The sequence below is a fragment of the Crinia signifera genome, chromosome 9, assembly GCF_055691185.1.
Source record: "Crinia signifera chromosome 9, ASM5569118v1, whole genome shotgun sequence".
In the NCBI taxonomy this organism is placed as follows: Eukaryota; Metazoa; Chordata; class Amphibia; order Anura; family Myobatrachidae; genus Crinia; species Crinia signifera.
In genome coordinates this window covers 41,697,892-41,725,749 of record NC_139225.1, presented here as the reverse complement: position 1 = coordinate 41,725,749, position 27,858 = coordinate 41,697,892, and the positions used below count along the sequence as shown (strand labels likewise).

General features: G+C 43.8%; 1 protein-coding gene across 1 annotated transcript in view; it reads left to right on the top strand.

Annotated features, from left to right (window-relative positions):
- Nucleotides 1-27,858, top strand: part of COL27A1 (collagen type XXVII alpha 1 chain) — a 321,471-nt gene that overhangs the window by 55,614 nt on the left and 237,999 nt on the right. Inside the window, exons 5-10 of the mRNA XM_083158983.1 lie at nucleotides 4,801-4,854; nucleotides 12,978-13,031; nucleotides 14,855-14,908; nucleotides 21,478-21,522; nucleotides 22,387-22,440; nucleotides 25,269-25,313. Coding sequence (XP_083015109.1) covers nucleotides 4,801-4,854; nucleotides 12,978-13,031; nucleotides 14,855-14,908; nucleotides 21,478-21,522; nucleotides 22,387-22,440; nucleotides 25,269-25,313 — 306 coding nt within the window. The remainder of the gene's footprint in view (nucleotides 1-4,800; nucleotides 4,855-12,977; nucleotides 13,032-14,854; nucleotides 14,909-21,477; nucleotides 21,523-22,386; nucleotides 22,441-25,268; nucleotides 25,314-27,858) is intronic.

Here is a 27,858-nt window from a genome sequence, read left to right as displayed (position 1 = left end):
CCGGACTGGCCAAGAAGGGCTTGGTTCTCGGACCTACAGAGCCTGCTGATCGAGGATCCTTGGCCTCTGCCTCTAAGGAGAGATCTTCTCACACAGGGCCCTTGCGTCTTCCAAGATTTAGGGCGGCTACGTTTGTCGGCGTGGAGGCTGAGCGGAAAATCTTAGCTCAGAAGGGTCTGCATTCATCAGTTATCACCACGATGATTCAGGCCAGAAAGCCGGTGACAAACACGCACTACTACAAGATCTGGAGAAAGTACGTGGGTTGGTGTGAGGAACAGAAGGTTCCCCCTGCAAAATTCAACCTGAATAGGTTGTTGTGCTTCTTACAAGCGGGATTGGATTTGGGTCTTCGTCTGGGCTCACTAAAAGTACAGATTTCGGCCCTGTCCATATTCTTCCAAAGAAAATTGGCTGTCATCCCGGAAGTACAGACCTTCCTTCAGGGAGTGCTTCACATCCAGCCTCCTTTTGTACCTCCTACACCTCCTTGGAGTTTGGACGTTGTTCTAAACTTCCTTCAATCCTCCTGGTTTGAACCATTGGAGTCAATTGAGTTGAGGTATATCACCTGGAAGGCAGTGGTCCTTTTGGCCCTAGCCTCGGCTAGGAGAGTGTCGGAATTGGGAGCCCTTTCCTGTAAAAGTCCTTATCTGATTTTCCACTCAGATAGAGCGGAGTTGAGAACAAACCCGCGTTTTCTTCCCAAGGTGATTTCTTCCTTTCACCTAAATCAGCCAATTGTGGTCCCGTCTGCATCTGGTTCACCGGATATTCCGGTATCCCTGGATGTGGTGCGCGTCTTGCGTGTGTATGTCCAGAGGACGTTAAGAATCAGGAAGACAGATTGTCTATTTATTCTGTATGACGCTCAAAAGAAGGGACACCCTGCGTCTAAGCAGTCCATTGCTAGATGGATTAGGACTACAATCCAACAAGCCTATGTGACGGCAGGCATGCCGACTCCGCCGGTTTTAAAGGCTCATTCCACCAGATCGGTGGGCGCATCCTGGGCGGCTGCTCGGGGTGTGTCAGCTCTGCAACTCTGTAGAGCTGCTACATGGTCGGGGCAACACACCGTTGTAAAATTTTACAAGTTTGATGCCTTGGCCCAAGAAGATACCCAGTTTGGGCAGGCAGTACTGCAGCAGTCTCCGCACGTACCCTCCCTTTCTGGAAGCTTTGGGACATCCCCAATGTCTTAAGACCATTCCCAGTATCCCATCAAGGACGTTAGTGAAAATAGGAATTTAATACCTACCGGTAATTCCTTTTCACGTAGTCCTTATGGGATACTGGGCGCCCGCCCCGTGCGGGGGTCTGGCTGCAGCTTATTCTGCTGTTTAAGTTCAGAAGTTCACCTTATGGTCTTCTGGTTCAAGGGTCTAGTTCAGTGACCTTGTTAAAGAAAATCCACCCAGTTGGTGGTATTATAGTTGTTTATTGTTTTGTATGAATGCGGGTGTGCTGGCATAAATCTCACCACACTATTCACACTTATGTTTACATAGGTGACATATATGTTATTCCTCTCATATGTACATTCTCCTTCGGGCACAGTTTTTCCATTAACTGGTTCCTGGGAGGGGAATCAGAGGGGAGGAGCCAGTACACCCAGCTTCAAAGTTATAGATGTGCCTGTCTCCTGCGGATACCCTCTAATACCCAATGTCTTAAGACCATTCCCAGTATCCCATAAGGACTACGTGAAAAGGAATTACCGGTAGGTATTAAATTCCTATTTTTTTCTACATGACTAAACTTTGCCACCTCATATGTGCTTCATATCTCGCTGATAACCCACACCTTTCATAATCCCTCCTCATTCTACATGTGGCCCTATATTTTAGCTTGCCCCATTGGGGGAATACCTTCTATGTTTTACCCTATAAAAATGGAGATCGATGCAGTGAGCATTGCTCATATTCTAATGTAGCAGGAGGCATTGTCTAATTGCTTGCTATGTGTACTTGCTTGCTTGTTCTGGTCAATATGTCTGATCGCTTTGGCTGTTCTGTCTAAATGCTCATTATGTGCATTATGTAGCTCTGTCTGATTTGCTGTCTATGTGTGCTTGCTTATTCTAGTTCTAAAGCTGCCCATACACGCCCCGATACGGGCGTGCATTGTGGGCTTAAATATCACGGATCACATCACATTGCATTGCCTGTGCATGCGTTGTGCATGCAATGCGATGCAATGTGATGATAACTAAGTACAAAAAGTATGTGCAAGCACATACTTTTTGTACTGTGCGATGAGGTGCCACGGGAGCGCGCACCTCAAAGCACAGAACGCACAGCCCGGTATTGCAGCGTGTATTCCTTACTATGTGTTCATGCTTGCTCTTGTTGCTTTATCTGTTTGCTGTCTGTGTGCTTGCTTTCTCTATTCGTTCTGATTCCTTGCTATGTGTTCTTGCTTGCTCTTTGCTGTCTATGTGCGCTTGCTTGCTCTGTCTGATTGCTTGCTTTGTGTGCATGCTTTCTCTAGTCATTCTAAATCCTTGCTTTGTGTTCTTGCTTGGTCGCTTGGTTTGATTGCTCGCTTTTGTTGCTATCTATGTATGCTTGCTTGCTCTGATTGCTTGCACTGATTTCTCTGATTTCTCTTGTTGCTCTGTCTGATTGCTTTCTATGTGTGCTTGCTCTTTTGTTCTGCCTGATTGTTACGAGTGGTTGCACTGCCTGATTGCTCGCTATGTGTGCTTGCTCTGGTTGCTATGTGTGCTTGCTTGCTTGCGCTTTTGCCGGTTGTGAAAGATTACATAGTATAATCTCTTGAGAGCAATGCACAATTTTGATTTGCTCTGTTTCAATGATAAAATGACACCATGGTTACAATTTGTTTGCACACACATTCTGACCTCGAAGTCTAGAAGATATACATACGGTCGTTAGGGTGACACACCTTGGGTCGATATGCATTGGGTCGACCACTGAAGACCGGCATGGCATTAGGTCGACACAAACATTATGTCGACATAGGAAAGGTCGAGAGTCAAAAAGTTGACATGGGTTATTCAAAGGTTTTTTTTGTGCCGACAGCCGGTATTTCATGCCCTACCATCCAGTAGGGCATGTAGGGAGAATAAAATAGTGTGCCCGAAATGTGTCCATATCGACTGTGTCGAAATTCGGAACAAATACATGAAACCCCTATGTTGACATTTTGACTGTCGACCTTCAAGTCGACCTAAGACCATGTTTCAACCTAATGACCCTGTCGACCTAAGCTCATGTCAACCTTTTCAAGTGTCAACCTAAGGCCTTGTCAACCTTCAGTGGTGTAATGCATGTCGACCTTCCTGTGGGTGAAATACAATACAGATACAGAGTGCGCTTAAGGTGAAAATACACAACTTTTCCTTTTGTTAGTAAAAGTACAAATATTTAATAAAAAGCCTACAAATAGGCTTATAAAAGATACACAGTTTTACACGTTCATTTGGTGAAATCAAACAGTGTACAATGATCCAGTACAGTAGCAGGCCCAACGCGTTTCGTCAACCACGTGACTTCATCAGGGGCGTTCGACGACTTGATTGACACAAATGCAGTTGTACTTCTTGTAGTGTCTCAAAATGATTGAAACAAACGAATATTCCATATAAGAATTTTGTGGGTATAAATATTTCGCCAAATAACAAAGCTCTTGTAAAAAATGGCTCAGGGTATATCCCTTTAACACTTTGATTCTCCCACTATTTAACAGATGTTGACTTCAAGGTTCAATCGCAAAAACAAGTAGAGCAGGGTGACCGGATGTTCACTCCTGTGTATCCAAAAAGCTGAATCTTCCCGTGGGTGACTCTATGACCCATACCCATCTAAAGGCCCGCTATGTCCAGAAGAAGGCAGTCTTTATGTAATGATATGTTACTTAATGAAGATTACTTTCAATGCTGAGACCCTTCAATAATATTTTAAGTTTCTGGTCTTCTTCTTAGGTTTCTGTGAACACCCCCAGCTATATTGTGCAAACCGTCCTCTAATAACTGTGGTATTCAGATATTCTTTTTATTTATTTATAAAAAATTCAGGTACAAATTTCCTTGGCCATTATAGGTGTAGACCTCATGTGGCTGTCCAGCTGTCAAACAGTCTGTTTGCTTTCCTATGTCTAGTGCAAGTTAGACCAGGAAGTGCAGCGTGTTTGGCTGCTATTAGCGCTGATGCACTTTCAGGAATTGCTCTATGGAAGAGAAAGTGCCTATTTTCAAAACACGCCACACATACGGGGAGATGTATCAAACCTCACAGGCTCTTCAGCTATCATTTTACAAGCACAATCTATAAAATGACAAAAAGTTTGGTTCCTATGAGCAACTTCTCCACTTTATCTCCATGTGTTTGATAGATCTTCCCCTATAGCTGTGTACACTTGGTTTGATTCTAGCGGATGCTGATTCAATATCGATGGCAAGCGGGTTACTGACGTAAGGGCAGGGGGGAGGGAGGTCGCGTGGGGGAGGGGGGATGCTGCATTAGCAGCATGGAACTTGCTTCACTTTCCTGCCAAATCTATTTCTGCTGTCTATGCCGTGCGGCCGCGGATCGGGATCAGATCTGCATCGAATGCAGCAAACACAGTTTGATTCAGTGTCACTGATTCGAACCGTGTGTACACAGCATTAGTGTGAGATCTTTTGAAAACAGGGGATTGTTTGCAGTCCAGGCTAGCAAATTTACATGTCTGCACCTGTAAAGTTTTTACAGACAAAACAAAAAGTTTTCATATTATTAAAAATAATAAATCTAATTTATATGTCTTACTGTTTTTTTTTGTTTTGTTTTATAGGGTGCTCCTGGCCCACATGGAAATCCTGGCCCACCCGGACTTCAAGGTCCGAAGGTCAGTGCTCATCTGAAATCATTGTTTAATGGCACAAGGGTACTTGTTTCCTAGCACGGCCACACCGATTTACATCGGGGTGGTCGTGTCGGAAAAATCGGGTCGATCGCATCGCATGCGATTTGGTCGCATGCGATGCGATCGTCGCGACCGACCGATTTTGGACCCGATTTTTTTTTTTTATTAAATGTAAATCGGGTCCCTGGGACCCGATTTTACATTGGATTCAATGTAAAATATTCTCAACCCCCCCAAATGTCACAGCGTACACCCCACCCCACGATAGACGCCAACCCGAAGCGTGGCGAGCGCAGCGAGCCCGCGAGGGGCGGCGGTGCGCGTCCTCGGACCTTTTCATTCCCCTACTATCCACGTCGGCGTGGAGTTGAGAATAGAATAGTGTGGCGAGCGCAGCGAGCCACCGAGGGGACGCGGATACCTTCACAGGTAAACGCGTCCCTTCGCGAACTTCACAGGTGTCCGCGTCGCCACGGACACCTGTGAAGCCCGCGAGGGGACGCGTATAACTGTGAAGGTATCCGCGTCCCCTCGCGGGGCTCGCTGCGCTCGCCTCGCTGCGCTCGCCTCGCTGCGCTCTCCACACTATTCTATTCTCAACTCCACGCCGACGTGGATAGTAGGGAAAAGGTCGGAGGATGCGCACCGCCGCCCCTCGCGGGCTCGCTGCGCTCGCCACGCTTCGGGTTGGCGTCTATCGTGGGGTGACGACGGGGACATCTAAAATGTGAAATGGGTCATATTGGCCCATTTCACATTTTTCACATTTTTTCAGGATTTCAATGTTAAAAAATCTTTTAACATTGAAGCCTATGTAAAAATCGGGGGCATCGCGTCGGGTACCTATGTTAATGGTCCCGACCGACGCAATGCCCCCGATATTTTACCTTTCCCGACACGATTTCAATGTTAAAATATTTTTTAACATTGAAGCCTATGGGGAAATCGCGGGCATCGCGTCGGTCGCGTCGGGACCATTGTTAACGGTCTCGACCGACGCGATGCCCCCGATATTTTATCCTAGCCGGCCAAATGGACCTGATTTCAAAGGAAATCGGGTCCATCTTATGGATCGTGTACCTTAACTAAAGGTACACGATCCATAAGATATGTGGCCGTGCTAGGAAACAAGTACCGGCACAAGTATTGACTTATGAATGGCACCCAGACATATACCTTTTCTCGACCAGTACTAACACATTTATACTTATAGTGAAATGCAACAAGGACTGCACAAGTCAGTGTATTGCTGCAATATCTTCTGTGCAAGTCTTTATATCATGGTACCCAGAACTGTATCCAGAACCACTTATAAGGCAAAGCAAACTGTACAATTTGAGTAAAAGCATTTCAATATACACATCATCACCTGTATTGTGTACAGACACGCTCTTCAGTAAATAGAGCTGCACCATGTTTTGAATGTGTATGGGTTCATCTAGGAAAAATGGATGCCTGCAGCTATCGCTAGTAATATACTGTATGTTCTCTCCATTTTACTGTGCGGTTCTAGACTCACAGTTCCATGTGCAAACGTTGTCTCAACACTTTGGTTGGTTATGTACTCCTGCATTACTCTCAGTTCTGGTCTTCCAATCATTTACACAGTGATGATATGTTCACTATGGTTTGTGGAAGTTTATTCATTTGCTATCATTTTGTACGTTTAACCCTTTAAGTGCCAGCATCTCTGTGACAGATGTTCCAAATATCAGCTAAAAGAGCAGCTGCCCTTACATTTGTTCTATAAATGAAAATAAAAAATGTGTGTAAATCAAAACCTTTATTATTTCCTATATAAGGTAACCATTACAGGTCATTATGATGAATAACAATGTTTGCTTGGTAATTTTCACACATGTTGACAGATTCACTCTCAAAGGGTTAACAAATAGGTTTGAATTTATGAATGTTCAGTAAGTGTAGGCACACACTAGAATGATCTTTGACCAATCAGCTGGATTGTTCAGTGTGTACCTTCGATTTGTTAGCTCCCGTGGTTACATGCGATATCTTCTGGTTGATCTGCAAGACTGACGAGAAGACATGATGTGTGATGCCATGCTGCCAATGCTGTGCGGCATCCTTCCTTGTTCTTTAGCCTTCGCATTTTGCAAGTGTATGTGATCTTATGTCCCGTACACACGGTTAAATGTGGTCTATTTTTTTTCTATTCAATTTTGGTAATTTAAGCAAAACTGAATAAAAATCGAACACATGCCATTAGATTTGATTCCAATGCGCGGCATCGCGAATAGGAAAAAAGATTGTGCAGGCAAGACAATATAGTACAGATCTCTACTATATAGTCCAAGTGGAATGTGTTTGCCTTGCCTTGCAATTCGATCCCTATTGAATGGGATTGAATAACAAAGCAATCTCACCGTGCGTACACCTGTCAATCCATTAATCTAATGTGATTCTCCTGCTAATATTGCTTCTATATCATTATTAGCTAAAACTAAAGCCTGTCAAAATGACGGCTTCTGCAGTGTACTTTCTCTATGAGCTGGGCCAATTTTTAGCTCACAAACTCTCCACCCCACCCCTGGTCCCTATCTGCTCCTACCTCCAATCTCTGTCCAAGTATGAAACAGATCAGTGTCCCTGCAAAAATTTATTTCACTTTGTTCATACCTCTGAACTTTTAAGCCGAGGAAGGGGGACATCCATGTACCTGAAATTTGGGTGCATGGCCTGGTGGGAAGGGGGGCATTTTTCCGCTGTGGGGGCATGGCCCAGCGGCTCTGTAAGCTGCTGGCCAGCCCCTCTAGACACGCATGCGCACAGCACAAGGACAGACAGAACAGTACTCTCTATTCTAGCGTCTATTCACCGGGTGACAGGGGGTACTCCCAACTGCCCCCCGGTCCGGGACACTACAGGCCCCAGACGGGACGTGGGAATGTCCCCAAAAAATAGGATATCCCCGCAGAAAAAGGGACAGTTGGGAAGTTTGCTTTGTGTTATGACATGGTTTAACCCACAAAGGAGCACTTTGGTCTGCCAGGTGGCCTCTAGTAATCGGTGGCGGTACTTCTCCTACCTCCGATCTGTCTTCACAGCTCCCTTTCTCCATATCCAGCAAGTTTGAAACAGATGATTTTAGTTTCACTTTCTGTTAAGGAGTAATTTGGTCCGTCAAGTGGTCACTGACGGTACTTCACCTCAGTGGTGAGGAGTATTTAGCCTTTTATATAGAGATAGATCAGCGGTTCCCAACTGTTTTTCCATCCTGTGCCCCTTGATTAGGCTTTTCATTTATGAGTATCCCCTCCACTAAATTTCAAATATCCAAAGTGAGTGGTGGTGTAAGTGGGGGGGGGGGGGGGGGGGGAGTGGCGGCGGCGGTATAAGTAGTGTGGTGGTGGGATGGCAGCGGTGGTGTATGTATATGTAATGCGCAGGATGGGGCTCACCTGCTGCTTCTTCTTTCTGCTAGCGGGGTAGCCGGCCGGAGGGGGAACGGGAGCTGGGAGCCAGCTTGAAGGCTCATGGGAGGTGCTGTGCGCATGTGCACCAGCCCTCCCGCAGCCATTTTGGATTTGGCCAAAGTGCCGCGGCCCTGATAGCCCAGGGGGGGAGCGCGGCTGGCCCGTTTTTAATGAGTTTTGGGCCGGCCCACCTTGAAATGGCCCGGTTTCCCGGCGGACCAATCCGCCTCTGGCGTTGTGTTATCCTTCTGCATGTTCTTATATTAAGGAGTAGTGCAGCAGTAGTGTATGGGCACATCTGTGTCTGGCTGCTGGCTGTGTAGTATCTCCGGGGTTCCCGCTAACACCTGTAGAAATAATAATGCTGCTGCTTCCTCCATCCGTGTCAGCACTGGGCAGATGAACGCTGATGTAATTGTAAAGAACAGCGGAATATGCTGCGCTATATAATAAACGGTAAATAAATGTAAGAGTGCAGCGTGGGTAGGTCCCAGTGGATTGCTGCTCGGGCAAAAGCATGAGGAGACGCTGATGATGTTGCAGTCGAAACCGGAAGTGATGCAACGTGGTCCATCTCTACGGCAACCGGAGACTTCTTCCGCCATTACCAATATTATTCAAGTACCCCCAACAGGTCTGCAGAGTATCCCCAAGGTTACAGGTACCCCAGGTTGAAAACCAAAACCACTGAGATGGAGAAATAAAAGCTATAGTAACACATTAGCAGCAATGAATAACTCAATGCCCTCCACTCTGTTTATAGCACCATCTAGTGGAAGCCACTGGCTTCATGTCAATAGCGGCATTGATGAAGAACTTGCCTGGCTGTGTCACTTTTCTGTGAGTTACTGATTCCAGACCTGGGGCTTTGTTTGTAACATTTTCCCTTCCAGAGTGTCCCTCAAGTCTTCCCAGTCCTCGCAGTGTACTTTTCCTGCAGCCAAGTCCAGGTTATAAATTATCAGCGCAGACATAACTTGTCTATTTCAGTTTGATTAAGCTAGGCTGGCAGCCAGATTGTTTTAGTCCACCTACCAGCTATACTAAGCTGTAACGTACAGTGCAGTCTGGGTTTGACGATCATGATTAATGTGATTTTACAGTGGCAAGACCCATATTTCTTTTTAAACGACTCTCTCCAATTGGTGATGATAAAATAAAAGGGGAAGACAGGGAATAAGTATATTATAAAAAAAAGTTTTCAATAGAAAATTTCTAACATGTAGTAAAGGTACTGGATGTTCAGTGATTACAAATCAGAATGTGAGTTTTCTTTTAATTTATCAATTAAATATAGTTATTCTGTTACAGTTTTTTTAATTGAAAATACATCAGCGGTCATAGCTTCCTCTTAGCGGTTGGCGTGTGAAGGTTTTTCATGCTTGCACTTGCTATTGCCAATCAACGTGGTAAAACATCCATTTTTACCCATTTCTGTAATCTGCAAGCCTATTGCTACATGCCATTGGACCGAGTGCTTCAGGGCATGGCCTGAAAAACTAGGGGTATGGGTCGACAGTATGAAGGTCAACATAAATGTAGATAGACTACTAAAGGTCAACAGGGCTTAGGGTCGACACATGCAGTACGTGGACAGGGTTGGAAGGTCGACATGAGATTTTCAATTTTGTTTTGTCCAGAATGTTGACATAAGTCGGCATGGACACTGTATCAGTGCACTGCATTCCCCCTCATGTGCTTGGCACGCCATTATATTCTCCCTTCACGCCATATTGGACGGTAGGGTAAAAAATTACTGAGAAACTGGACCTGTTGACTGTTGACTGTCGACCTTCCCATTGTTGAGCTAAGCACAGCTGACCTTTGGTGGTCAACCTTGTATATATGGCAACCTTCATACTGTCGACCTAGCGACCATATTCCAAAAACTAGTACCCCCAGTTTTTAAGTTAATTTATTACACAATTATTACACCAGTAGTATACAGAATCCATATTATCAACCCCAGTAGTATGACCATAAATATAGATTCTTGCAGCAGTTTGTAAATAAATGAGTTCTTCTGATGTATCAAATAATAAACTAATAATTCTGCTTTGCTTAATAAAATTATATGGTACTCATGATTTCTAATGAAATTATCCCTCCCTTTTTTTTCCTTGGTTCTACGTAAATCCATAATGGAAATAAATGTAAACACACACAAAAAAACCCTTTGGCCCAGTAAATAGTTCCAAACAAACACCCAACTTATTTGCTTTGATGTGAGGTTTGGCCTTTCTTATACTGGATGGTCTACAAGCCTCACATCAATGCGCCATAAAACTATGCGGTTCGGCAAAACCCTCCCTTAGTAAATCTTCCCCTGCCTCTGCTACGTGTTTAGGGTTTTTGGTGCGAGTCAACCTTTACCATAAATGTGAAAGCCTGTCTGTCCTTCCTAAAGAACGTCTACGACTCTCGCAATGAAGCCTTCGGTTTGGTTTGGTTCCCTCAACCACCAGACTTTCACTACTGCAGTGGGTGGCCAAAGGAGGACAACCATGCCGAGAGCAAAGCCACACCAATCTGTGTCATGAATAGATTCTAGGTGATCATGACTTAAAGCAACACATCTAATTATAAAGCTCACCTCATACAAGCTGCTTTATTATGAAGTGCCTTGAGTCCTGCTGGACAAAGAGCCCTATATAAATCAATTATTCTGAATTATTATTATTAGTAATGGCAACCTTTATTCGAAGTAGTTCAGGGTTAACCATGAGCGAGCAGAGGTGTCTGGAAGGTCCCAGGAGCAATGCTGTGATAGCTGCAATCCAGCACTGAGATTACCCGTCCCAGCTTGGCAGAGCCTGCTTACATTCATTCACAGATACAGTGCATCTGTGTCTAATCATCCCCCTGCCTCCTGCCGCTCACACACTTCCAAGGACTGCAACTTAACAAGCTGCCGGAGCAGTTATGGGAAGCCAGATAGATTATACTCACATACCTGCTGATGAGAATGAAGCCTCTAGGCTGACAACAGCCTTTCTCATCATCTGGATGGATTGCAGACCTACCAGCCTGTGATTTGTGTGTGTGATTTTTAATTTTTATTTATAGTCCCATGGGCCTGTCAGGCAGCTGGGAAAGGGTTAAGGACATCTGAGGATCAACACCTAATAGCCACAGTATAAATATAAAGCTGAGGAAACTCTGGCAATGTTTCTGTTCCCACAAGTCCCTGGAGCCACTTGATCACACAGATCCACTCGGCAGATGTGACTGAGAGTGTCAAAATCAACGCCGTGTATCTAATATATCTTCCACATGGACTCAGGGCTGGAAGTGTACTGTAGCGTTATCAGTCAGTAGAGCGATATCACTAATACCCAGAGACATCAAGTGTATTCTGCACCCTTTCCTTCCATGTTCCTGCTTTATTTATATATATAGATATATATATATATATATATATATATATATAGATATATATATATATATATATATCTATATATATATATATAGATATATATATACCACTCCAATAACTGCGGCGGCACTCTGAGACTTGATGAATAGTGAAACAAGTGAAGTTTAATTCGTCTACATGTTTCGGGGTAACCTCCTCGCTCCCCCCCCCCCCCCCCCCCTGCTTGTCAGAGTAACAGGTATATATATATATATACTTAAAAATGACGGCTTCTGCACAGTACTTTAAATTCACAAAACTATTTCTTAATGCTTTCCATGTGATCATAGAGGTTAGGTACATATATTTCAGTACATCATGCCGGATTTTTCACTATCCTGTGGGCTGGACAAGTAGCATCAATATGCTAATTACATTCTAAAATCCCTGGCCTGGTGGTAGCAATGACCGTGCAGACAACTGTCGGATCTGGGCTGTGCATGAGAGATATACATTTACCCCTCAGTCTCTGAATCTATGAGGGTATTCAATCACGGATTCTGACTGTCGGAACGTCCGACAGTCGGTATCCCGGCCATTTTTGCTGGCCTCCGACACTAATTCGTATGTTGGTTTTCAATGTACCGACAGTTGAGTGTCAGAAAGTCCTGAAATCGGTGAAAACAAAAGTCCGCGGCCGTTTCCGACAAAACACATCCAACCAATCAGCTATGTTTGGAAGATAACAGTTAGGAGTTGATTGGCTGGTGCATTATTATCGCCTTCCACTTTACAGTATCTCCACATTTATCTCTTCACTAGGCTTAACATCTGCCTCACTGTTGCATATCATATGAATCGGCCCACTCTCCTGGTGCATCCTAATTGCATGGCATTGTAATGCGATTTCAGCGTAAAATACACCTGGCGCTATCGGAGTTGCTTGGGACCTGAATTGTGTTAAGCATAGATGTAAAAGTAAAGCTGTAATACAGGAATGTCCAACCTACGGCAGTTCAGCTGTTGTGAAACTACACATCCCAGCATGCCTTGACATAGTTTTAGCATTCCCTAATAACAAAACTATGGCAAAACATGATGGGACTTGTAGTTTCACAACAGCTGGAGTGCCACCGGTTCAATGCATGCTGTAATATGTACTCTGTTGTATCATACAGCAAATGTATGGCCATCCTGACAGGGAATTTTGGGACATGTAGTTTCCAGAAGCAGCAAGCATACTTTTGTGATTTTACATCTTGGAAAATATGCAACCATGGACTTTGATTAAAAGCTGTGTTTTATTTTTTTCTCAGGGTCAAAAAGGTGATCCTGGCATCTCTCCTGGGAAAGCTTTGAATGGACTGAAGGTATTCCTCATCTAGCTTGTCCATGGCCTATGCTTGTAGAAAATGTTGCAATTTCCTGTGCATGTGAGGGCAAGAAGGATTTCCCTCCTGTCATCCCACAGTGGGCAAGATGTGCTTTGCCTTGAAAATGTGATAAAATGCAGAGGGATAAACCACCAACCAATCAGCTCCTACCTGTCATTTTTCAAACACAGCCTGTGTAATGTCAGGTAGGAGCTGATTGGCTGGTACTTTATCAGTCTCCGTTTTATCTGTTTTCAAGCTTAGTACATCTGGCCCAGTATGACCTATGGGTCGACAGTAATAAGGTTGACAGTCAATCGGTCAACCACTATTTGTCAACATGGGCAAAAGGTCAATTTGACAATGGTCGATACAGCATATGGTCGACATGAATCTTTCACAATTATTATTATTTTTTTTAATCTAAAACTTTACACCCACGTTGAGCATGATTGGGAACATTTTTGCTTGTGACAATTTTTTTCCCCATGTTAACATTGAGCAAGTCAACTTTTTAAGGGTCGACCTAATGACCTTTAGTACTAATGCAGCACTTATTATGGAACAGCATTTGGTAGGAAAAACATAAATAGTCCTCTCATTGCAGACAAAACATTTTGTATTCAAGTTATTATATAGTGTGCATGTATTACACATCGCTTTTTCAGAAAATATTTTAGTCACTCACGTACGTACGCATGTCCCTTCCCGAGAGGAGCTTACATTCTATTGTCACATGGACACGCATACAAAATTTTAATTTGTCATTTGTGTTTTTGGAGTGTGGGAGGTAATCCATGCACACACATGAGAAGTTTAAAAACTCCACACAGATAGTGCCCTGGTCAGCAATTGAACTTTTGAACCCAGGGCTGTGAGGAAGTAATGCTGCCCACTATGCCAACTGTGCTAACCAAAGATCAATTTGGACCTGCTGTCGCTTATGATGCACGCTACCCACAAAAAAATGTTGTACGTAAAATCTATGAAATTATGTATTCCTATATTACCCGTCCAGGGAAACCATTCTGTGAACCAGGCAGGGAGAATGGTCCGTAGCTGGGTTTCCAGGGCCAAAACAAATTCATTTGGGGACATGTATGAAAACTGGTTGCTATGGGTAACACATGTTTCAGCCACAGTTGGCTTTCTGACCAGTGAAACCAGTCTTACGAATAGAATACATCTGATTTAAGGCTTATGGGGCGATTTCAGGGCATTTTCGAAGCGATCTAAACTAAATCACTTAGAAAATGCCCCTACATCGCTCTGTGTGTAGGTGCCATAGCGATATGTGGCCCCATGCGGTGCTATCACCCGGCGATTAATATCCAGCATGCTGGATAAATCTAGTGACATCGCTGGAGAACACTGGCCCTGACAGATCGCTCAGCACACATCGCTGACACATCTCTTTGTGCTGAGCGTCTAGCATCTCTCAGATCGCTCAGCAAATCTACCCGTGTGTAGGCCCCTTTATAGCTGGGACCATTTATCAAAGCCAGGGCCAGAGCCTTGACATATTGTTTTCTGTTTGGAAGATATGACTCCCTAATTTCTTTCATGTTGGTTTCATGTTGGTTGTTTAATAAAAGAATAGGACATCATTCTTGAGCCTGTAACTGTGAGCAGTGTTCCAGCCACTGACTTCCCGCAAGACACATTAAGCCAGTGTCTGGACCAGACCTGCTAACGTTATTTATAGTGGTGGAGGGTTGATGTTAAATGCTGGCATATCTACAGCAAGGACCATTCCAGGGTAGCAGGTCCTGGTCTTTTTGGCACTACAAGGAATTGACTGTTTTGTTTTTCTGCTTTAGGGAGACCCTGGTTTGGCTGGTCTGACGGGCGTTCCTGGGCCTCTGGGTCGGAAGGTGAGTCCATTTGTTGGTATAATTGAATAGTACAGATAGTGCAGGTACTGTAAGTTTGATACATTCTATCATCTATAAAAGTAATACCTTAGTCACAAAACTAATAATGTGAAGTAAATAAGAAGTTTTAGGGATTGCCATATTTTGGCTGCATTGCAGAGCCAGAATGAGACTTTTTGGCGCCCTGTGCCAGAAAGAGAATTTTTACCCGCTCCCTCCACCATTTTTCCACTAGGGCCATAAGGTGCATGCCAACATGAGTGAGGGGCAAGAAAATGTATTAAGACATAAATGTTGTGGATGTGAGCAGAGAGTACGGTGTTTGTAATCCAGATACGAAGATTGGGTTTGGTAATGGGTCCTCTTCCCTCATGTGCTTTTACTTCTCTTACTTAAACCATCTTTGATGGCACCAGATACGTATTCCTGTGCCCTCTGCTGATGCAGCTATGCTTATGTACCTTGTACTTGCCCTCTATTGTATTGTTCTGGAAGTCACTGTTTCGCTTATTCATATATGTACTCTGCGATTGGGCGCTGCGGATATCTGATGCTGCCATATAAAAAAGGATAATATAAAAAATGACAATCCATTATCATAATGAATGGAATTCTACTTGGGAAAAAATTTTGTTGCAGTTTTTAGTTTTTGTGAATCCGAGTAAAGCTGCAATCACTTGGCCGTGAAGTACCATATACTCCCAGTACTCACCGTTCTTTGTTAATTTGCCGGCTGCATTTCTCTCTCTCAATCGATTTTATTTTGAGCATAAACCGGCCTTTTTGTATCCAAAGCACGGATCCCATCCACTAGTCAGACATTTCATTTAACTTAAAAGAGTTTTGTTATAGGTCAGGCAATGGTAAACAGACTCTGATATCAGAATCGCTATGTGCAAGCTTTACCTATAATATCTGGATTATTTATTGACTTAGAGCATGTGCAATAATACATAGCAGACATTTGCCTTCAGCGCCTGACGTGCGCTAGATAAATCAGAGGTGATGCTCACCATGCAGGCCAAATTGCGCAGATCAGATTGCAGTGATTCAATGTGAATGGAAATTGTCTGTACATGCTAACCTCCTACATTTAACTTCACACATGTACCAGTGGTGGTCTTGGGTCAACCTGCTGCATCACATCCAGTCATATCCAGTCAGATAGAGGGGCAGATGTATTAAGCCTTAACGAGATAAATGCATGGGTGATAAGGAGATATAAACGTCCAGCCAATCAGCTCCTTACTGACTTTTCTCAAACACAGGCTGTAACATTGCAGTTAGCAGGTGATTGGATGGATGTTTATCTCTCCTTATCACCCTTGCATTTGTCTCTTGTTAAAGCTTAATACATCTGCCCCATTGTCGGCTGTTGGCTCCGCCTTCCCTTAGAGGTCATTTTATGTTCTTCTTAAACAATTTAATTGGTTTTATTTTTTTACTCTGCTCACGGACAGAAATATCAATTTTTTTGGTACTTGTTTCCTAGCACGGCCACAACGATCATGATCGTGGGCATCGTGAGGAAAAATCGGGGGCATCGCGGCCATCGCAAGCACTAAAAAATCGGGTGCGATGGTCGTGACGCGATGCCCGCGATTTCCCCATAGGGAACAATGTTAAATGCCTCAATTTAGCCGCGATGCCCCCGATTTCCCATAGGAAACAATGTTAAATGGGTCAATTTACCCAAATCATCATAGGGAACAATGTTAAATGGGCCATAAACCCCCCAAAACACCCCTGAACAGTGAAATGTCCCCCCAAAAGTATTTTACGACACCCCACGATCAACGCGAACCCGAAGCGTGGCGAGCGCAGCGAGCCCGCGAGGGGCGGCGGTACGCGTCCTCGGACCTTTTCATACCCCCACTATCCACTAGGGCGTGGAGTTGAGAATAGAATAGTGTGGCGAGCGCAGCGAGCCACCGAGCCCGAAGCGTGGTGAGCGCAGCGAGCCCCGCGAGGGGACGCGGATACCTGTGAAGCCCGCGAAGGGACGCGTTTACCTGTGAAGGTATCCGCGTCCCCTCGCGGGGCTCGCCACGCTTCGGGCACTATTCTATTCTCAACTCCACGCCCTAGTGGATAGTGGGGGTATGAAAAGGTCGGAGGACGCGTACCGCCGCCCCTCGCGGGCTCGCTGCGCTCGCCACGCTTCGGGTTCGCGTTGATCGTGGGGTAGCGTAAAGTACTTTTGGGGGGACATTTCACTGTTCTGGGGTGTTTTTGGGGCTTTCTGGCCCATTTACCATTGTTCCCTATGATGATTTGGTGAAATTGAGGTATTTAACATTGTTCCCTATGAGAAATCGGGGGCATCGCGGGTACATTGAGCCATTTAACATTGTTTCCTAGGGGGAAATCGTGGGCATCGCGTCTGGACCATTTAAGGCTTTTTTAGCCGCATACGACGCGACCGACGCGATTTTGACTATTTTCAATGCATTTCAATGGGAAAATCGGGGGCATCGCGTCGGTCGCGTCGTATACCACTAAAAATGACACACGATGCCCGCGATTGTGGCCGTGCTAGGAAACAAGTACCATTTTTTTTTTTTTTTTTACCATTCAGCGTATGCGCAGGAGCGAACGTAGACATGTTTGAGTCCCTACGTCTGATTCTTAGGTTAGATGAAACTCTGCTGGATCTCACTTTGTATGGAATAGGATGAAACCAGGTGGCAACATGTGGGACGAGATCTGTCGGTGAAGCTAAAGCTTTGTGCGACTCTTATACCCCTTTCACACTGCACTTTTAAAACGGTATATTGCTGTTTTTTTCCATTTTAAAACGTTTAAGGCTGCAGTGTGAAAGTGCCAGAGTTGATTTACCGGTTAAAGTTAACCGGTATTTCAACACGTTTAAAAAGCAGAGTCCTACATGTTTCAGAGCCGTTTTTTAGGCAGTGTGAATGGCTCTATATCTATGGCTTGAAACGTGTCCCTTGGGGGTTAAACGGGTTGAATGTGTGAATGGTATTAAATGATTTTTAAAACGGTTTTCGCCTGCAATGTGAAAGGTCTCAAGGCTCAGACCCGTTTTAAAGTCCCATTTAAGAATACCGGGTCATTACCCGTTTCTGCAATGTGAAAGCAGTAATAGTATTGGGTACAGAGACAGGAAGCCTATATCTGACAGATGACACTTGCGGGAAAACTAGTGGGCGAAGCTGCTTTCCAATTGAAGATTCAAGAAGTCTCATATTAGCTGCACCAAAACTCATATTAGCATCGGAAACTAAATCAGGCCTCCAGCAAAAACAGTCACTTTGGGGGCCGATTCTAGATCACGCGTACTGATCAGAATTCAGCCTCTCCCCAAATGGTCGAGGCTTGCGCATGTGCAAACTTCGACTGCGAATGGCCGCTGTGAGTAACTCGCTAGGCCTTTGGCAGCGGGGAGGTAAGGTGGCAGCGTTGGACCATGGGAAAGCCTAGCGTTTTATGGGCATCCCCGGGCTGTTGCCTGCCAGGGGCGGTGGCTGGCGTCAGCTGCCCACCCGGTATTCGTCCTGGCGGCCGCAATTAAAAGTCAGTTCAGACTGACCTGTATTTGCGATGACAAGAGAAATCATTCGATGGTCAGCGACCATCGAATGATTTCTCCTGCAGCGGCGGCATGCGAGGGAATGTGTCTTCCTTACACAACACCTCGCATGGTTGCAAGGGGAAAAGATGGCGGGGGTTATTTGGCGGAGCAGTGTCTCTGGTGCTCGGTAAGCTGCGATTCTTACCGAGCCAACCAGAATCTCTCCCTTTGTGTCCAACTTAGAGTCAGACCCCAATGCCTGGTACACACCAGAATGATGCAGGTCGTGATCAGATCATAAGACAATCTTGCGATCGGCTCACGATCTGTTGGAGCACATGATCTGCTCACGACTTGCACACAGTCTGAATCTGATCCAATCTTAACCTGTATCCAACTGAATGGTCATTTCCAGATCCTACCTGCTGCAGGTAGGATCTGTCAAAAGACCCGCTGGGCTGCACATCGGATCACAATTGGAACAGAAATTCCTAATTTGCATACAATCGGTCGAGATTATATCTATATTTAAATTGGGTGTTTTGAGGCCAAATCATTCTGGTGTGTACCCTACATTAGTGTACTGTAAATTGCTATCATTTGTCTCACTGGTTACCTGTCATGGTATGCTTTTGGATACAAGTGTTTGTGAATAAATAGCTCATCATCACCAGTAAATAGGTATACGAATGTTTATCTTTAACATTTGCAACTTCATTATGCTCGTAACCCTAACTAATTTTAACCCCCATCCACATTGCCAGATTCCTTCATCTATCCACATGTTAATAAGATCACCATCATATTTGGTCAGGACTCCTCACATACTCATTATATCTACCCACCGGTTCAACAGACTGTATTCAGTCAACATTGTCTAGGGCAACCATTAATGATCGACACCTGATATTTGTCAGCATGTTGGCATGAACAGGGTCTTGTTCATACTTTACCATCCCAGTGGCATAGAGGGAGAATATAATAGTGTGCCGAGTGCAGCCAGCCATGCGACAGGACACTGTACACTTAAAGGGGTATCCTATTCGGGCGCTTTCCCCCGTTCCGACATTATATCGCCCCTAAAGTGCCGCAAAGTGCCTTTTTCACTGAAAAAAAACCCAGATTATTTATCAGTGGTTTTGTTTTTCGCTAATCCGGCTTTCTATGTAGATAAAAGGCTGGTTTTCAGGGAACCGCTATTCTATTTCACTATCTCCGATAACTAGCGTGGATTTTCACTGCTGTTATCGGAGATTTCACTTCACCTGTTCTGAGTAGGTGATAAGTTTATTAAATGTTAACCTCAGAAAAAGTGTTTTTGGAGTGAACCCATGTTTTATTGACTAGGTGTGACTAGGGGGAGGCATTGGGGCGTCTAAGTTTAGACGGGGGGCATCCTTTCAAGTGAGCAGCAGGGCTAAGGAATGATCCCAGGGGTGCTGACCTTCATGGGTGAGGGTGTGATGGCTGTTGCAACGCTAGCATAGCGCTGCGCAGTGCCAGGTTATTCTGTTACTTGTAGTGCCACGGTAAAAGTAGACCCCGGCAAACCGCTAAGAACAGGGCCTCTAAGTATAGACAGTCTGCGGGGTGACTAGGGGGAGGCTTGGGGTGTCTGGATTTAGTCGGGTATGGGGGTGATAAACATCATGGATAGGAGGCTGATGGGGGCTAGCAGTGCTAGAGGTGATGGGTGAGGGTATGAATGGGGTTTAAGTGCTACCAGATTGGGGAGCAGTAAGATGTCGACCTATTAACGGTTGACCTTGATAAGTCACTTAGGGATAGCCATCTACCATCAATGATGCAAAATCGATTGTTTGTGGCCGATGTCAAATACTTTTGCCATCAATGGGGGAGAACCAGATGGTTTCCCTCCATCGATGGCACAGCAAAACAATGTTTTGCTGGTTTTTTTTCCGAAGTTCTGGGGCATGGAGCATAACTCCGCCCCCCAACACCCACGAAGCCCCACCCCCGTGTTTTGAGGCCAATCAGTCAAACACAATGGATGATCATCGATAGGTAAAAATATTGATGGCCATCCAGTGCATAGTAGCACTATTGCCATTGATGACAGGGCCCGGGCGCTTTGGCGTACGATCGCTGAAGCGGAGATGAGGGGGAGCAACAGGAGGGGGGGAGCGATGATGGGGTGGTTTTGCTGGGGCAGTATAAACCTGCCCTGTTAGGTTTGTCCTGCCACCCACCACTCAAGGGTTAATATTCACAAAAATGTTATCATTGCTGGTCGTTATCGTGCATATCATTTAAAATATCGCTCAGTGTATACGCACCATAACCCAAACAACAACGCTAACTTAATGCTTCATGGAAATGTTACAGAAAAAAAAATATGCAGGACACATCTGCAGAACCGTCTTGCATTTAAATTTGCAACAACCCCAATGTACATTACACAAGCATTTCCAAAATGTGTGTCTCTCTCCTGGTAGGTATTGGCAGGACAGACCTTTTTTAGATTTTTTTTTTCCTCATTTGTGTTCATGGAGATGTCTTTCATATTCCCATCATATTATCTCAAAAACATAACCCGTTCACTGGCCTGTAGACGATTTGCTGATGTTGTGGTCTAGATTGGCTGCATTTTCATTGATATGGTCTAGACCAGGGGTGGCCAAACCTGTCCTCAAGATCTACTGGACTGTTGGTAGATCTCGAGGACCGGTTTGGCCAGCCCTGGTCTAGAATGTAAGCTATATTAATGAGAAGGCAGCCAATCCTTTCTCTCACTCTGTGATATCACCAGCTCCTACTGAATTAATTGGCTGCCTTCTCATAAATATTAGTTTAGCCCATAATATTCATGGCCTGATTGGCCATGATTGTGTGCCAGGTCTGTGCGTATCTATATAGAGATCACCAAATTATAATTACTTATGTCTCAAATGAAAACGTTTTGCTTATTATATACTATTTCTTTTATTTTGTATATGTTCTATGTGAAAGTTATCTTAGAAACAGACTTTAGATGGTATTGCTTATTTATTACATTCATTTTTATTTTTTTTAGGGACAAAAGGGTTATCCTGGACCCCAAGGTCATCCTGGTGAACAGGTAAGATGTTCTGCTTCCACCTATAAATCACCGGTGACACCTTTTATTGTGCAGCAGTTTAATAAATACCAATTCTTTTACGGAAACACTTAAGAAATAAACTTTATTTATAACTGTACCCTGAGGACGTTTTGTGTCTCTGGTCGGATTACGGTCGAGAATGGTTTTAGGGCACGTTATTGATGGCTGTTTAATCATTACCAACAGTTTCCTCTATTCTTACATGTTATACGCGGTACATGATACATGATCTCAATCTGAACTTTTGTGACATTAAGATGTCTAGGACCCATGTAGATTATCTATCAATGATGCCTGGCGTCTCAGAGTAACAGAAGTATTAATGCTGCCTAGTTCTGGAGTCTGTCTGGCCAGCCTGTACAGCCTGGATTACTCTCAGAACTATACAAAATAAATGTGTCTTTTAATAGGACTTTAGTGAAAATTGGTTTTTACGTCTGGTCCACACATTAACCCCTGCGGACCCACTCTGCACTGCCGGCCGGCCAGTGACAGGATTAATGTTCACACTGTATCCCCCTTGTTTCCCAACCAACCCTGTGTTTGGATAAGTTTGGCTGCACAGGGATGGAAATGAATAGTAGGGTTGTTTCAATAGAGGCCATTGACTCTTTAAAGCATCTTGGCAGAGAGAGAGTCGGCCTCAAACCTTTCCATGTGTTACAGATAAAGACTTCGCTGACACCTTAAAGGAACTCATCTCATTTCATTATTTGTTTAGGAACAAGGATAGTTTGCCGTCATGCCATTTTCATTAGTGTTGTCCGGATTTAGCGCGTGTTGGGGGCGGAGCTTTTTAACCATCAGCAAGGTATTGATGAGGTGTCTTCGTTTCTTTTGCAGGGAGAGCATGGACCGAATGGAAGCCCGGGGGCCAAAGGTTATCCTGGCAGGCAGGTGCAGTAAATCTTACCATGCTGTGAGCAGGTTATCTCCATTCATGGGTCTGGGTGCATAGGTAGAGGATCCTATGCATTTCTGCATCCTGGTTATTTTTTTGTAGTCTTAAAGGAACACAGATTTTTTTTTTGTTTGGTTTTAGATAAAGAGTAGTGTCATATAATCGGAGTAAAATTGTCTTTTAATTATTCCAGTTTACAATCGCTTTGCATGCAGGTTCATAGCCCCTGGCTACTTATACATTAAAAGAACATTGGCATTAATAAAGTTTTGCAGCATTTTGACATATTAGTCTCCCCAATTAAATAAAAACAAACAAGCACACCATAATTGTCTCCCTCATCATTGCAGTATTGTAGTATCAATAAATAAACGCAATGAATGATTGGACAGATGGGTGATCGAGATTTGGCCCCTCTGTCCTGTAAAACTGGATCACGCAGTTTGGGTTTATATCCCTGTATCAGATAACTGCAGATGTCCATATAAACCCCATTCAGACAGGATAGCTATATATCCCTCCAGATTACATTTTGTAATCTCCTCCTTAGACACTTTCCAGAGCAGAACATCTCAGATTTCACACAGGATTGCACTACATTGTCCCCTATATTCCCTTGATTTTATAGTGTATATTCCAGCTTTGAGTATAGTGCCCATTTACATCGGTGTCTCTGCTCATTTCTTCTGTAAAAGACACCTGATGGGAGTGTCTGTATAAGAATGTGACTACAGTAGTACCTTAGCCCGAATCAGTACCTAAAATATATTCCCATGGGAATTATGCAAATTATACTCCATTAATGTTCTTCGTTATACAGCCACATTCACAAAAGAGATTTTTGTTGTGTGGGATAAGGCTATGGACCTAGAATTAAAATATGGAAGTCACCATTCGTACCATGGGGATAATTTAGACTTAATTGCATGGCCGCAAATTCGCATGGCCAGCGTTCAGTAAGCCACCCCCCACTAGAGTGAAATCCTGCCTTACGAATGGATGTGTACGGCTGCACATAGATTAGCAGTCGTGCAAAAATGTCCAAAACCCATTATAACAGGCTCACCATCAAATTTTTACATTGGGCACAAGTCATCACAGGCTAAGCATAGCCAGAGACTGACTTAGTTGGAAAAAGGTATATCCGGCCTGGATCTGCTGTCAAACACCCTCCCATTAAAAGCTCAGGCAAGCCTAGCGGATTTCCCAGACACTCCCAGTGTTTTCTATGGCACTACTGCATGTTTCTTAGCACTCCCACTAAACAGACAGTTTCCACCCCCAGACGCCTACTTCCTGTCAATTTCCTTGCGAATGGCATGCGAAAAGAAAAAAGAGCAGGACGTTTTCGCAGGATGCGCATGCATACTACGGGACGCATTCATGCGCAATGTATCAATAATCGGTCGCTGTGCAAATTTGCCGTCGGGCAAACATGTCTGTATTACTCTAATGTAGCCCCATCTGGTAATAAAATCATTAAACACAATAGTCACAAATGTGCTAAAAAATTCCAGATGTAGCAATGTCTCCTCACACTCATGACTAAGACACAGGGGCTGACCCAGAATGGCACACATTGCCATTTTACAGCTTTAGGGTTGCACTAATGTTAGGATTGCTGGTGCTAATGCACTGGGATAGCTACTTTTACATGTGGATGCGTCCACTCTATAAAGCTTTCATGATTTACCAAGTTGGCACATTTGTGTAAGCCTGGGCATAGTGTACCAAAGCTAGAGCATGCCAAGGAGTGTGGGGACTGTCACCCCACATACAAATTGTTCCTCACAGAAAAAAATAAACACAATGTCAACCACAAAAACACAATAAATAAATAAAACATACATTGCCCCAGCCCTCCACAGAAGACTGATCTGACTTGTCTGAGGAGCCCTGTCCTTTGAGCAGTATTTGGGCTGGACTGCGGGCAACTGTGGTTACTGCCATCCCCGCCAGTCTAGATCGGTCCAGGATCCCATCACCTGTTCGTGCTGGCCCTACCCTTTTTGCCACCTAGATCGGTCCAGGATCCCATCACCTGTTTGTGCCGGCTCTGCCCTTTTTGCACCTCTTAATCTCTGGCATCAGCACAATGGCGGAAGTTACATGTGGTAGCCTCAGCCAATAGGAATCTGACTAATAACTATTGCCTATTGCTGTAACAGGGACAGCCGCAGCTTCAGTTTGGCTCAGCTAGCCAGTAATAATCGCCATCATTTTTATTGATTGCTTGTGGATTAATCAGTCAAGTGTCCATGGTCATCTGGGCAATTGTGGTCAATGCTTCAGGGCCCCCCCTGCTCTAGAGCATTAAGCAGAAATGCTCCTTATTTGTTGGTATGATATCATGATATGGACAGTGATTAACTGAAAAGGAAGAATAAGGTTTTTGGAATATCTATATATCTATATATATATATATATATATATTGCATTATTTGAAAAGTCCTTGGAGTGCCAGCCTGTGTTCCTGCTAGGAACCCCCTGCCAGCTCTAGCGCTCGCGCTCTCTCTCTCTCTCTCTCGTATATAATATACTCTTCAGTTTACCCAGTAAAATTACACTGCCTGGGCCAGTGACACTGAATCCAAGGGTGCAGCCACTGGCCTCAATGCACTTATAAATATGGCCAACATTTCCATGAACAATATTATTTTCTTTATAGTACCAAAAACTACCTTTTGGTCATTAAGTTGTGGTATATTAATGAATAAGCAGTGATTTTTTTTATCACTATATTAGATATATTGATATGGTACAGTTCCCCAACTCTGTGACAGCTCTGAATTTGTGTGTTTTCTTTTATCTGTCTTGTCTCCAGGGATTACCGGGACCGATAGGAGCTCCGGGACCAAAGGGAAGTCGGGTTAGTGTCACGCTACAATATTTATCCCATCTTTGCGGTCTCTTACAGAAGAGAGCATTGGATGGCCTCTGGCATGTCAAAGGGTTTATCCTGCACATGGCAAATTGTATTCAGAATAGGAAATGTTTTACAACCATATCTGCACTGTATATTGATTCCTAAATTGAGTGAAATGGTCACAAATGTTGATAAAATATGTTAAAGATGTTCCCTATGCAAAGATGTCCTTATGTTTTGGGGTATAGCACCTTTACAAAGGTGCTATACCCCAAAACATGGGGCTTATGTTTGTGACCACTTTTTAAAATACACTCCGTTTTATATCATCTATATATATGTCTAGTGTTCGTTTGTGTGTCTCTGAAACACTGCCATGTGTTAGCAGCGAGTGAAACTACATCTCTTTCTCTCTCACACATGCACAAACACAGAGGCAATCGCAAGGTAGCGTAGCAGACTAGTTTTCGAAGCATTTGCTTCAAGTGGGCTTACTAGTGTTATATGTATCATGTTAAATGATTGCCAGTAGGCACAGATTCTTTTACGTGCATTGGACTAGGAACTAGATTGGTCTGCCGTGTTGGCCTATATTTTAGAAATGTATAGCTTGACTTTTAATAACCTGGTTCAAAGAGAAATGTTGAGCTGTAACCCATAGCAACTAATCCTGTGCCATCTACTCTGTCTAGTGCAGGGAGACTGGTAAAGTCAAATATACTATTGGCTGCTGTGGGTAACAGATGGTGAGATTTTTAAAGCTCTATAACCGTTAATCCTGTTTGAAATTTGTTTTACCTGTAAAGCTGAGTACACTCTGAGCGATTCTGGCCACCGCCAATATTGATAATTATCTTGTCCGATTGAGCTGCATGCACAGATGGGATGCTCGTTAATGTGCAGGACCGCGCATCATTAACGATATTGCGCATACACAATCACTAATGTTTGCGATATATCATTAAAGATATCGGTATCGCGCATATCATTAACAATGTATCGCCCAGTGTGTACCCAGCTTTACTGTTTAAAAAAGGATAGCTTGTCTATAGAAACCATTTTTTTTCTACAGTTACTTATAGAACATGGGGATTTTTTTGTGTGTCCTAAATCGCTCTGGAGTTGTATTTGTTTGACAATTCACATTATACTCTGCAAGTCTTGTATGATGATGTAATGTCTAAAGAACAGCTGCTGTTCCCTGCTTGTGTTATAGAACCTCACGTTTTAGTTATGTTTTCAGGACTGTGTCTCCTCATGCATCTTTTATATATTTTCAAATACATTTTAGAATACAAAACTTTTGACTATTAGAAGAATAAGTTGTTTCTATACGTTTATTTTTTCTTACTCTGTGGGCTGGCATTGTGATTGGTTACAGGTTGCAAACCCTATAAATTTTCTTAAGCTTGTATTAACAACTGATTGGTCTATCCTTCAAGTGTTGTAAATCTCTGATTGGCCACTGAACATACCAAGTTGTGTGATTATACCAATGTTCTGGTTGACTTTAAGTTGCTGTAGCTCTGTGAGTGTTCGGCTATACAGTGCTAGAGCCCCTTAATATGTATTTTATTCTAATTGGCTATCGATTGTTTGGTGCCCTATGAATGTTCTGATTGGTTCCTTGTTCCTATATGCATTGTAAAACTACCCTTGGTTTCCAGTTGGTCAATTACTGTACACTTTGTTTTACCATGTGAACATTTTAGACTTGATTGCCCAGTAAATATGTCAGTGCTCCCAAAAGATAGTCCCTGACGTTCATTGCAATCTCCATGTCCCGGTCCAATATTATACTATCTTGATATACTTGTGTTTGCTAATTTGAGGGTGTATTTTTTTCTTTAAATCCATAATATATTGTATTTGATTATTTTGCATACATTCCGTGGACCACAGTTTGACCGGTATCCTCTTCTAGGATTCAAGTTCCAGAGTGTGCACCCAAATTATAGATTGTTTATCTATTAGAAAGTCAGTAACTGCTGGTAAGAGTCATCTGCCGCTGGGATCTTGCTCCCATTGATATCGCTTCTATGGCTGACTCCCCCTCCTAACATCATTTTTGCAAGTGTCACACCCTGTATTAGAACCCCTAATCTATCTTACTGGAGATAGACACCATACTGATTGAGCTATTTGGGGGACGCCAATATTTATCTTGCCTCCGGGCAAATGGGACAAACTTATGCCACTGACTTGAGTACTTGGTTTGTTTCTATGGAACCTACCTAGCTGCTGCCCCACCAATCAATGTGGGTGGTCCAGACTTACTCCTGCCCCCTCCTTTATAAGGAGGCCCTACTCTTTGCAGGTTGACTATGTCCGCTCTGGTGAACACCGGTTAAGCTTGGTACCCTACAACTATATTCCCCTGTGGGGCTCTTCATGCCCCAATCCCACATAATTACTAATAATGTTCAGTCTTTCTCCCTATTTACAGAACTTTTAATCTGGTCACAATATCTGTGTTCCCAGTAATCATAGCTTTGTAATCTTCAAGCCATAATTGTGTTCACAGACCATGGCTGGGAGTTCAGAAACA